The sequence below is a fragment of the Anopheles gambiae genome, chromosome 2 (genome assembly GCF_943734735.2).
Source record: "Anopheles gambiae chromosome 2, idAnoGambNW_F1_1, whole genome shotgun sequence".
Classification (NCBI taxonomy): domain Eukaryota; kingdom Metazoa; phylum Arthropoda; class Insecta; order Diptera; family Culicidae; genus Anopheles; species Anopheles gambiae.
Genome location: NC_064601.1, coordinates 111,551,814 through 111,564,307, shown reverse-complemented (window position 1 = coordinate 111,564,307; position 12,494 = coordinate 111,551,814). Strand labels below are relative to the sequence as shown.

Sequence of the window (12,494 nt, the reverse complement as noted above, 5' to 3'; positions counted from 1 at the left end):
TTGCAATGCTGCTAGCTTGGTTGGCGTTTCGGGGGTGTGATGTGCGTAAGCAATGGGTTTATTTACATTTGAAGCCGCTGTGAATCGTGGTGATGAGGTTGACCGACCAGTACGAGATCGTTCCAGGTTAACATACGGATGATGGGGGGGTTGGTAGCACGTTTGAGTTGACTTTATACAGAAAAAGAGCATTTAAAGTCTTCCATTTATTCAAATTGCTCGATTGGTTTTGAGAGGTTAAATTTAATTTAAAAAAAGTCTTGTAAAAAGCAATGCTTTTTTTTTAAGTAAACTCTTCACGTGGAATACACGGGTTTTGCGACGTAAACAATGTGCACGGTTCAGCAGGGCCCGGGTCGGGCGTAGGGAGTAGTCGCGTGTGTGCGTACGTGAGTTTTTGTACGCGAAATTCATCGCGCGAGCCCGCGCACCAACACTGCTGCGCACCGCGTACGCGAATGAACTCCGTGGCATGCTTGTGTGTGTTTACAGGAGCATAAAAACATAGGGCAGACCGGGGCACGAAACATAAATGCGTGTTTAACATTTATTTCGTTTATGATTGGGAGACTTATTTTAAACAGTTTTGTAATTTTTTAGTAGAATTAGGAAGATAGGGAACTTGTAAAAATGCCATTTTGTGTATTTAATGCTACATTTTTGCTCCCCCTTGTCTGCGGCAGCATCATTCACTACTCGTACCACAGCCCCTATATAAGTGACCACTTCGCTGTGTTTGTTTGTGTGCGTGAGCTCGAACATGCAGGGCAGGTTCATTTTGGTTTTATTTTGATTCGCCTCCCCAGCAAGCAGTACGGCGATAGAAAAGCAGATGCCTCGTGGAAGCAGCTCGCATTTGTTTTCAAGCGGCTGAACGTATCGGACGTTGTATTGTGAATCCTGGCGAATTGATCCACCGTACCACCATCCCCCCTCTAAGCTTCTCTTTAGTAATCATCACTTCATGTGAGAAATCAATGCGTGTGCAGAGTCAATGAGGTGCGAGTGAGAAGCGAGAAACTGCGAAGAAAATAGAAAGACAGCGAGCGAGCAGTGTGCGTGCGTGTGTGCGTGTGTGTGTGGTGTTTTGTGTCGAGTGAAAAGTGCATTTCTTCTCGTGCGCCTGCCGTGGCGGAAGAGCACATCGCAGTAGACCTTTCCTTTGCTCAGTGTGTCTGCAGTGTTGGCCCCAAGCTGACGTCAGCGTGGTAAGGTGCGGTAACCCCCTCCCTCTGAGAGAGAAAGACTACAAGACGCATCTTTATCCCCCAAAACACTTCGGCCCTTCCGCGTGTCTGTGTGTTGTGTAAGTGTTGTCTCCATCTGCAAGAAAGTGACCCCAAAATCCACAGTGACGGATAAAAAAAAACATTCCACAACCGGTTTTTGCTTTATGCTCCACCATCATCATCATCGCCACCACCCCACTGGGGAATGTCGGAAAGTGAATAAACAGACACAGCGTGGAGAAATCAACATTTGGCGCTCTTCGCAAACGGCGATAACAAAAAGAAATAGCGAAACGCACATTAACACCGATTGTCGATCGGTGGACGTGGAAAAGTTACAAAATTCGTAGCTACTACTACCGTTTGGAGGTACGGTTGTCATCATCATCACCATCGCAACCTCCTTCTCCGCCTATGAGCAGGCTACAGTGAGGGACAGAAAAACAAAGCAACAACACGAACTGCTGCCGAGTATTGTGTGCCGGCTTTTTTCGACACAGCCACAACAAATCACAACCGTCACAGGCCGCCAGTATGTCGCTGTTCAATTTGGCACGGTTTGGCATTGGTGTGGCGCTGGAGGCGGCCATCACACGTACGGCCGCTCCGATGACCGCTACCTCCGGTGTGGTGCAGGTGCGCCGCTCCATCTCCAAGAGCAGCGAGGTGAACAATTCCGACTTCATGACGATCCGGACGGAAAATCAGAACCATCCGCACCACCATCAGAAGGGCAGCAGCCGCAACTGCGACAGCAAGCAACAGATAAGACTGAAGAAGGTGTCGAGGTAAGTTTGCCGTGTGCTCCTTTTTCGTTCGCTATGGTTTGAAGAGACATTTGTTGTTTGTTTTTTGCGCTTTCTTTGCTTTTCGTTGCTATACTCTGTTACGTGACACGGGCGCGGAAAAAAGGATGAGGTAATAATAGCCGGTGGAGGAGGGTGCATTTTCATGCGGCGAAACCGACGGTTCCGTTCGGCTGACGGGCAACTGCAGCAGCGCCAAGTGAACGAACTCTTCCTCACCCAAAGGGGGAGAAATTATCGAGGAAGCGAACCGACCGTTTGGTTGGGAGGTTTTTGTGGCATGAAGAGGAGCAAACGATCGATTTCCTGGGTTTTTTTTTGGTACTGCTAAATCAGTCATGCTTTTCGTAAATACATAAAATGATACAAACCCACCAACGTGTGGGACATTTATGTTATTCCAATCGTCCCCTGAAAAAGACTCGTGTGACCTGCTGTGATGTCTCCGAATGTCTTAAAACCGGTATCTATCATCCCGTCGTGGCAGGTTTTTGTTTCTCAAGACGTGTTGGTTTGCCGCAAGCCGCCTCCCCAACGGGATGATATGACGGACCTGCCTTTGTTGGGGGAGGAGGAGATTGGGTGGGTGGGTGGGTGTGGAGCTTCACGGTTTTGAAGATACACACGCGGTTGGAACCGAACAGGTCCAAAGTTCACAGAGACACGCTCGCGTATCTCCAATGCGTATCTCTCGGTGTGTGGGGCACGGAATTGGCCACACCGTGAGATGGTGAGTTTTTCTCCCTCTCTCTCTCTCTCTCTCTCTCTCACACACACACACATATGCTAAAGTCGTGAAGAAGCCACTGTACGATATCTTCGTTGCGATGCGTTTGCTTTCATCACAGTAGGCACATTTCAAAACGGCCCGTGGATGACGAAGTTCGATGATATTCAATGTTTTTGTTATTACTTGCTGGAATGTTTGATGTTTTTGTACAACTATTTTATGTAAAATCAATCTTACAGTATCTTTCTATGTATTCATTTAATTGTGAAGCTATTATCAATTTTAAAAGTCTGTGTTAAACTATTTTTATCTACATGTTACGCCATCTTACATTTGCCGGCAATTCAATGTTTTTGTTTGTTGACTTTTATCGCAACTTGATCGTCGGGTGTGCCCTACGGCGTTACATTCGTTTGCTGTGTGGTTTATTCCATTCTCTTATTTCTTCCTTTCCTTTACGCACTGGCTCTAAATATAGAACCTGTTCCGTGTTGTGTGTTGGTTGCGTTCGCCTGTATGTACGCGGGAGAAGTGCATTTTCTCCCAGACACTACCACAACCACACACACGCAGAACACAGAGCAGAGCGGCCAGAAGGGAAAAAGGGACCGTTTGTTTTTGTTTTTGCTGTTTTCTCTCTGTTCCCCTCTTTTTGCCCTATTTTACCTTGCCCGGTTCCTCCCAGCCACAATCAGCCGTTTTGCTGCTCTTTTACGGTCATGCCATACACATACACAGAAGGGACGTAGGAAATAGAAGAAAAAAGGAAGAAAAACAACTCCAATGTGCGTGTGTGTGTGCGCGCACAAGTACGACGCATTTTATTTGTCGGTGACTGTTTTTCACTCACGTAGACCGCTTTCTGTGGTGCCCGTCGATCCGTCAAAACAAACGTTCTTCTACGTACCAGGGAGTCAAAAAAAAAAGTTCATTAGGATGCGATGGGGAGTTCATTTTCGCGTAGAAAAGGGATATAATTGTTTTTGCCGCTTTCTCGAATCGGCAAGCCCAACAATGAGGAATCTTTGTCCGCGGGAGTGCCATAAAATAAATGGAAGAAGGTGTGCGCTATGTGTGTTTACACTGACACATGATGCGTGTACTGTCAACAGGCCCAACAAAGAGCCACAGCCACCTTGGAAGAGACAAGTACGGCGGCATCTCCAGCGAGAAGTCATCGCTCGCACATCGCCTTCTTTCTGTCGTGAACGATAATCAACGGGCCACTCCCGCGATGAAACAGTATCCATGTGGTCATCAACATCACGTACGCAGCAGAACGCGTGTTAGTAGGCTTGGAAACTGGACTCGCCAGGTTTAGCAACTCTCGCACCGGCAACAACAACACCCCGGCATCTTCCGGCTTCTCTCTCCAGGAGGAAAGGGTGTTACTTTGCTACGCCAATAGTAGTATAATGGACAAAGAAAACACAAAACAAAACGTCCATATATATGCTGTAACCGAGCTGGCTGGCACACGGAACAGTGCGGCAAGAAAAACTCGTTTCAGGCAGTGGGGAGGGTGATTAAATATTCCGAACGAATTCGCGCCTCCAACGCGCGCCCTGGGATCTTGTTGCGATGGTAACGAATCGAGCTCTCTCGTCGGTATGATGATGGCATAGATCACACTGGAGAAGCATGAGCTGTGGGAAGTTTCAAAATTCTAGAAGAATATTCTGCACATTAAAAGCAGAAGCATTGGTAAAAATAACCAAAACAGACGTTCCAAAACAGACGTTGGTCGTCTATCGGCACCGAAAATGAACACCCATTACACCCTAGTGCGTGTGTATGTGTGTGCTTTTCCGGCATCCAGTTCACGCAGCAAAGTACGCAGTAAAGGCTGGTTGGTTCATCGTGTGCCCATTATCTTTCGTCCATGTTTTCGCCAAAACAACCCCCACGTCCAGCTGGTCCAATGGCTGGTGCAAGAGGGAGATAGGCAGACCAGACCAGACCCCCAGCAGCCTGTAAAAACACATCGGAATGTGCCACATTGCTGGAGAGAGAGAGGGCGAGAGGGTTAAGAGAGGAGGTCCCAAAGGGGTTGGTTTGTTTTCTTCCGTGCCAGGTTTTTTGTTTTGCTGTGCGTGTTTTTGTTGTACACATCGATATATATTTTAACTGCGCAGTTGTTCGATACCCGTGCGCCAGCGTGGCGTCAGTGTTGAGAGAGAGAGAGAGAGCTGGAGAGAATTGCAAAAAGCCGGCTACAAACCGGGAAGGCCAGTTTTTTGGGGGTTGGCAAGATAAACCTTTGGACCGTTTTCGTAGCGAAGGTTTCAACCTAGATAAGGAAGACCACGCTCCTGGTCGCCACATCATCATCATCATCATCATCATCAGAGAGTCAGTGCAGCGTGTACCAGTAAAATGTCAATATTCCCTTTCTTCTGCTCGCTAAAGTCATTTGTTTACCGTAGAACACACCACACCAAAAACGGGTTCTAATGCACACGGTAGTGTAGGCTGGCGTCACCGTGGATTAACAATCGCGCGTCTAATGGTTTTGCGCGATGTAACGCGCTCACCCGATAGTCGCGCAAGCTCACTCGCGCGCTCGTACCAAGGTCAAAATGCCGGTCGGATGAAGTAAACAGCACTCCAACCGAGCGCGTTACTGAAGGGCAAGATGAGTGAGTGAGTGAGAGAGCGCGATAGGAACGCCAAATACACCAGCAGCACCACGCGTCCAGCCCGTGTTGTGGACTGGAGTTAGGTTCTCAGCCCCCTTCCCGTGTGCTACGACGCAAATCTATCTTATGGCACACCAATTGGTCGAAGCTTACTAGATTGCTAGAATAGAGAATGCATGCAAAAGGGAGAAAGTTGTTCCGAAGGAAATTGCATAATGTGTCACGGGAGCTTGTAGGAAAACCACGACCACCAGGAAAGGTCGTGTAAATTGTGACTGATCGAGGAATGTGTTGTTTGAATGTTGATAAGACTGAAACATCAATACTGGATTGCTTGCCTGATTAGTGTTGATTGAAATAATAGTAAGCCCTCGGCAGGGGGGTGTTGGGGATCGAAAACAGTGATAATGATGCGCCGTAGGCATTTCTGAATGACAGAGGACATAAACATTACAAAAACTAGCATTATTCCTATTATATAGCTCGCAGGGTGAAAAAGGAAGCAAACACATATTAGCTGCCGCTCTTCTCCAGTATCGCAAGATCGTAAACAGCGATTGTGCTGTTGTTGTTGCTGGTAAACACTGTAAACAGCTTTGTTCCAGGTCGCCGCAGCAGTGGAAAACCTGGCGTGTAACATCGTCACTTCAGCCACTCCTTCGTGTGTTATCTCCCCGCTCCCAGGCGGTGAATCTAAATTTATTCCGGAACTTGTGTGTTTGCTGTGTGACGGGCGATCGTTTGTCGTCCCTACCCGAGGGCAAGATCTTCTATTTTCGAACCCGAAAATGTAAACAAAATGTCCGGCCGGCCAGCAAGCGAGCCCAAAGCTGCTTAAACCGAAGAGAAATTTGCAAATCGAAAGCGTTATCTACCGTCCGGTTAGTGACACAATAACGCGGTGGAGCTAATTCTGTGATGTTAATAAGAACTTCAAGCAGAGCTCGAATTCTTCGTTGGTGATCCGCAAAGAGGGCTCGTTCGTTGGGTGCTTTTGTTGCTTGTTGATCGATGAAAAGGGTGCTAAACAATATTTGCATTTGCAATACGCTCTATGACGCATGTTGGGGCGGAGATGATTATATGCGTGTGCGTGTGTGTGGCCCATCCTTATCTCACTATTGTGTATGGCACGTGCTGTAAGGTACTTGGGGCTCACCCGGCCATAATATGGGGAGCTGGATAGGTGCTTTTAATATCTATCTGATTGTAATTTATTATGGCGCCTTATTGTAATGTGTGTAACTACGACGTAGATGCGGTTGATGTAAATAATATCGCTTGTTAGTTGTGAGATACATTCCCAATATATGTACATATAGTCTCATAATTTCAAGGTTTAAGGTGAAAGAAGTAGAAGGAAAGGAACGATAAGATATCTCCACTTGCTTGTCTGAACTTTGTTTATCTCTTCAAGCAGCCAAAGTTCATGGAAAGTTCAGGTGTGTTAATCTTTTTGTTGGATTATAATGGGCTTTGGGATTCAAGGTCTATACTTTACGGCAGGTCGGTCCATCCAGTGTACTTTGACACATCTTTCACATCTTAATCAAAGCCTGTTTGAATCTTTGATCTAGAAACCTTGGTTTGAATTACATTTCTGGACCTGAGGAATTCTGCTTTTTCAATGTTTTTTTGGTTTTTGGTACTCATTTTTGGTGGAATATACGCTTCATTACAAAAACTGACTCATTTGGCACTATGTAGAAGCTCCATGCGATGTTGCTATGTGTGTGATACTATTCCTCCGATAAAACCAGTTTCACTAATTTGGACAAATTATCGTGGCGGTTGCTTTCGGAGATTCCCCCCCAAAAAAAGGGAAATTAGTGATCTGTTCCTGGGATATTAATTAGTCGGCCACCACCACCATTGTGAGTTGCTAATTGGAAGATCATTTCGGAGAGCAAAAACCCCTCGTAATTTACTCATCGAGTTTCGGAATGTAACCCAGGTGGTGTTCCTAACAACAAGACGCGAGAAATCGTTCCAATCGGTTCTATTTAAAACCTTTTCTGTGTTTTTGCTGTTGTTTTTTGTTTAATTAGCTTAGTAATCAGTATCAGAACCAAAATTTAGTCATACCTCATATGCATCCTCTCTTCCTTTCGCCCACAGGACACTCTCGACGCTGAACTCCTCCGTACCGGAGGCGGCCACACAGACGGCCGTACCGAAGAGCGAGAGTCGCGAGTTTATGGCCGTCTTTCCCGACGTGGTACGCGATCTGACCGCTTACGCCAGCAAGTACGACAAGAACGTGGCGACCAAATGGTTCGTGAAGGCACTGCAGTACAACGTGCCCCAGGGCAAGAAGAACCGCGGGCTTGCCTGCGTGCTGGCGTACCGGATGTTGGCCCGGTCGGAAGATTTGACGCCGGAGAACATCCGCCGGGCCCAGTATCTGGGCTGGGCGATTGAGATGGTAAGTGTTGGAATCTAATAGGAATCACATAGACAGATAGGATGGAGCTGGCTCTTTCTTTGAGGATGTTTCCCAAAGAACGACAAACAGTTGTCAAAGCTGTCAACATCACAGCGGTGGCACTTAGCAACGCGACATTCTTTAAGCTCCTTAGTAGCGGAACTTGGGGCAAGTGTGCCACCTTAAGCATTTCAAGTTATAACTCACTAAAACGTGTTTTTCAAAAGCCGATTTAAATCTCATAACCATTTTACATCTATTTCCTCACTTATAAATGAGTTTCGCTTGAAAAAAGTGCAAATAAAACAGTTTTTGAAGCGTTTTAAAAAGGGTCCAAAAAGACGTTGTTTTTTGGGCTATGGGGCAAGAGTGCCACTTGTATGGGGCAAGACGGCCACCTGGTTAAAATAACCGTATTACTTAGATAATAGGAAATTATTACGTTTGTACCACTAGTGTATGTATTCCTACATGTATTTAGTCACCAATGAACCCTTTTTGACCACCACAATATGGTTTGTTACTGTTCTGTTTTTCCGGAGTAGAATCCGCTCGTAAAAGCGCACCATACCGCAGCACGCTACAACAATGTTTACATTTTTGACAGCTCGCGCCTATGAAAGATGGTGGCACACTTGCCCCAAATAGAGATGGCTCTTTTGCCCCAAAAGTTGTAACTTTTTTGAAATTGAATTTTTCAGTGACAAAAAGAAAGTTTTTTTCAACTAACCCCACAAAAAATTTCACGTTTTCTCAGCTATACGGTGGTGTAAATATTTTCTCGGTTGATTGTTCGCATGATTTTTGAGAGCTTATTTGATTGGATTAAAAAATTATAATATTCTGCTCAATTTTGAAACTCAACATAAATCAGTTCAAAACAATGGGAAATATCGATTGATCTATATGAAATTTGGCTCAGTATACCCAGTCATTGGAAAGCAACCAACTGTATGCAAAATTGATCATTAAACTAAAGTTTTCGAGGAAAAATGCGTGGTGGCACTCTTGCCCCGTATGGCACACTTGCCCCAAATTCCGCTAACCACTGAATGGATGAGTATCAAGAAGATCTTTCTTCCCATTCAAGTGAAAAGATAATCAATGATCCAAGCAAGCGTCTTAGCTGCTCCAGAAATTCCTACATTCTTCAGGAAACTATCACACAAAGTCGTCACTCACTCAAGTACCTCCGGTACGCTCTCTTCATTTGCAAATCTCTGTTAATGTAATCGGGCTCTCGGTCTACTTTTCCCCCTAAGCTGATGTTGCTGCCGCTGTAAAAATGAGGGGAAGCTTCTTTGTTGTGCTGATTTTTCAAAAACTCAACGTTACTGATAGGCCCGCGTGTATAATTGCGATCGCCCCACACGTACGTTATTGAACAAACTGTCGAACCCCAGTGTGTGTCGTATGTCATGACCTTTGCCGATGACGTAAATCGCTAGCGATTTATCTCCCGAGCTACAAACCACACCGTTGTGCCTCATGGAAGCCAAACAGCAATGCGTGATAACACAGAGAGCGAACAGTTGATGTTAATTGGGTTTTTTTGCTTTGCTTTGCTTCGTGCTTTCTTGCAGCTTCACTCGATGTTCCTGATCATGGACGACGTTATGGATGGAAGCGTGACACGCCGTGGCCAACCGTGCTGGCACACGCTGGACGATGTGAAGCTGTCGGGCGTCAACGATGCCATCATGATCGAGGCAGCCATCGCGCACCTGGTCAAGATACAGTACGGCAACGAGCCGTACTATCCGCGGCTGCTGGAGCTGTTTAACGAGATGAAGTTCATCACGACCATCGGCCAATCGCTGGATCTGCGCTCGGCCAAGCTCGATGTGACCGACTACTCGATGGATCTGTACAAATCGATCGTGTTCCACAAAACGGCCTACTACACGTTCTACCTCCCGGTTGCCATGGCCATGCACCTTACTGGGTAGGTTGCGAGGCGTCACATGCGGTTTATGTTACGCTTTTAATAACATGTTTTGTCCTCTTACGCTTGTAGCTATACCGATCCGGAGATGTTCCGGCAGGCGAAAACGATTCTGCTCGAGATTGGCCAGTTCTACCAGACGCAGGACGATTTCTTCGACTGCTTCGGCGATCCGGCCGTCATCGGCAAGGTCGGTACGGACATTGCCGAGGGCAAGTGCAGCTGGCTGGCGGTGGTCGCGATGCAGCGCGCGACCGAGGAGCAGAAGGAAGTGATGAAGGCGTGCTACGGATCTACGGGTAGGTTGTGAATGTGGCCATGGCCCCAATTGGAGTAGGAAATTGCCCATTGAACCGGCCTTACTTATTGATTTGTTTCCTCTTTATTCGGCAGATCCGGAAAACATTGCGCGCGTGAAGAAGCTGTACGAGCAGCTCGGCCTGCCGACTACCTACAGCATCTACGAAGAGGAATCGTACAACATGATCAAGACGCACATTCAGCAGATATCGCGCGGCCTTCCGCACGAACTGTTCTTCAAGATAATGGAGAAGATTTATCGACGCGAAGCGTAAACTGGTTCCGGTTTTGCGGCCTGGTGTTGTTTACTCGCAATAATTATCCCTCTTTCCTCCGTGTCGTTCACATTCGAATCTTGCTCTGTCGTCACTCTGAGCGGGGGGAAGTTTTTTTGTACTGAGAGTGTCAGAGTGTAACATCCCCGTATACACATTGCAGCAAATATAAGCAAACCACGTGTTCGTAGTGAAGGATTTTTAGAAAATCTTTCAAAAAAAAAAAAAAAACAACAAAAGGAAGTAAAGGATTTAGACATAAGAGTAGAATGAAATCCGTTTCATGAAAAAAGAGAAAGAGAGAGAGAGAGAGAGAGGAGCAAAACACATTGTAAAAGGTTTATTGGATAATGTGAAAATCCACCTGTTTAGGGTAAAGATTGTGATTGTGGTTATAACAAAAAAGTAGGATTTTATTAAGTATGAGAGAAGAATTGTTACACAAAACATGTACACACACACATTACATTACATTACATTGCTTTCCCATACCCCACTCCTCTATGTAAACCTCCTTTTTTCCGTTTGTCAACACTTACTTCCTCCGCTTGGAGGGAACTTGGCAAACTGCAACTGTAACCAACTGCTACCATTCGCAAGCCGCTGCATTTCGAGCGAGATGGGTGTATACTTAATACAGACGGAGCGTGAGTTGGGGTCACAGAGCGATGAGCATTCATCCATTCCTTTACGGGCGTACCCGTAAGTAGAAGGTACATACATCCCACATACAACCCACTACCTAGTACTATCACTACTCCACACGCCCCATTCCGCATCAACATGATTCCGATGTTCTGTGCGCAAGAGAAAGAGCAGCAGGAACTCATAACGATTCACGGTAACGAACGCATTGAGCATGAGCATTGCAAACGAAACAAAAACCCCACAAACAGGAAGGAGACACACATTGCACACAGAAACAGGCAGTTGGGTGAAGAAATTGGAGCCGAATGGAGAGAAATACGTACTAATCATAATAATAATCAACTGTAGCATTTTAAGCGGCACTTTAAAGCACAGAGGTTGAAAAAGTGTGGTGGTTGTAAAGAGGGTCAGTGTGGAACAAAACAGTGTGGAAATGGAACAATTGTACACGCCGATTGCCGGTTGGTAAAGAGTGCAGAAGTGCAGCAGCAATGTTAGAAAAGGGGAGATAAAGCTACACAGACGACAGTCAGAGGAAAGCGATGGTTCCCCATACAGCTGTAGAGTATATGGGACGCATAATGATAATAATGGATTGAAAAGGGCCGGTAGGCTCAAAGTCTCTATAAAAAAAAAACAATAAAAAAAGATATGAATTGAAATTGAAAATGATGAAACGAGCGTGTGGTAAAGGATCAGTGAAATTAAGGATTAGTGAAGCATTATGTTTTCTTATTATAAAAAATAATTATTAATAAAAGCAAGAAACTTTGTAAAAATGTTAACCCCAAGCGCTTGCATTTTGTTTTTGTTTGAAGATCGCTGAAGATCGTGAAACGATGGCCGAAAACACACACAACACATCGCCGGAAGATCGCCTAAAAGTCCCAAGACAAGACAGTTGGTTCGTGATGATTGCGTTGATATTGATAGGAATTTTGTTTTTTTTTTTTGTATGAAAAAAGAACACAATTTTTGGTTTTATTAAGTAAATTTTATTCGACAAAGTAAAATGAAACGGACCAAAAATAGGGGCGCGCGCACACACACACTGGGCGTTGATTTTGATATACGTTTGACGTTTACAGCAAAAAACTCGGGGAATGTTGTTACACAGGAGAGGTGAAACTGTTTGTCTGCCGCATTAACGCTTTGTGTTTTGTTTTATGTTTTGCTGATTTACTTTTCTTATCTCATTTTTATCCTTCCTGTGTTATGATGTGTCTTTTCATTTGCCCTGCCAAAGCGGAAACGTTTACCCGATTTTATTCTATCTATATGGGCAAAAGGTGAAAGATTTTGACGATTTATTCTGCTTTTCTTTACTGTTTGAAATTGATTGACAGTGAACTATTTGCGGTTTTTCGGTTTTATCAAGTTGTTTCTTTGCTTTATATGGACCATTTGCTTGTCCATTAGACTGCAGCGCAAAATACTTCAGCGAAGCTCGTTTCCTGTGTTTCTTTTATGTTATTCTGCCCTTTCCCAAGAAGCCTT

The 12,494-nt window shown here is 45.3% G+C and overlaps 1 protein-coding gene across 1 annotated transcript; it reads left to right on the top strand.

Annotated features, from left to right (window-relative positions):
* Positions 1 to 376: 376 nt before the first annotated feature.
* On the top strand, positions 377 to 11,788 carry LOC1269998 (farnesyl pyrophosphate synthase). The gene is made up of 5 exons (XM_308653.5): positions 377 to 2,017; positions 7,523 to 7,829; positions 9,413 to 9,774; positions 9,847 to 10,073; positions 10,168 to 11,788. Exons 1-5 carry the CDS (start codon positions 1,764 to 1,766, stop codon positions 10,347 to 10,349), a joined length of 1,332 nt encoding a protein of 443 aa, XP_308653.5. The 5' UTR covers positions 377 to 1,763; the 3' UTR covers positions 10,350 to 11,788.
* The last annotated feature ends 706 nt before the right edge of the window (positions 11,789 to 12,494 follow it).

Bases quoted from the DNA above. Each gene is read 5' to 3' on its own strand.
- LOC1269998 (XM_308653.5), top strand. From the start codon at position 1,764: ATGTCGCTGTTCAATTTGGCACGGTTTGGCATTGGTGTGGCGCTGGAG. The intron at 7,830-9,412 runs GTAAGTGTTGGA...GCTTTCTTGCAG, and splicing joins TGGGCTGGGCGATTGAGATG to CTTCACTCGATGTTCCTGAT. The intron at 10,074-10,167 runs GTAGGTTGTGAA...TTTATTCGGCAG, and splicing joins GGCGTGCTACGGATCTACGG to ATCCGGAAAACATTGCGCGC.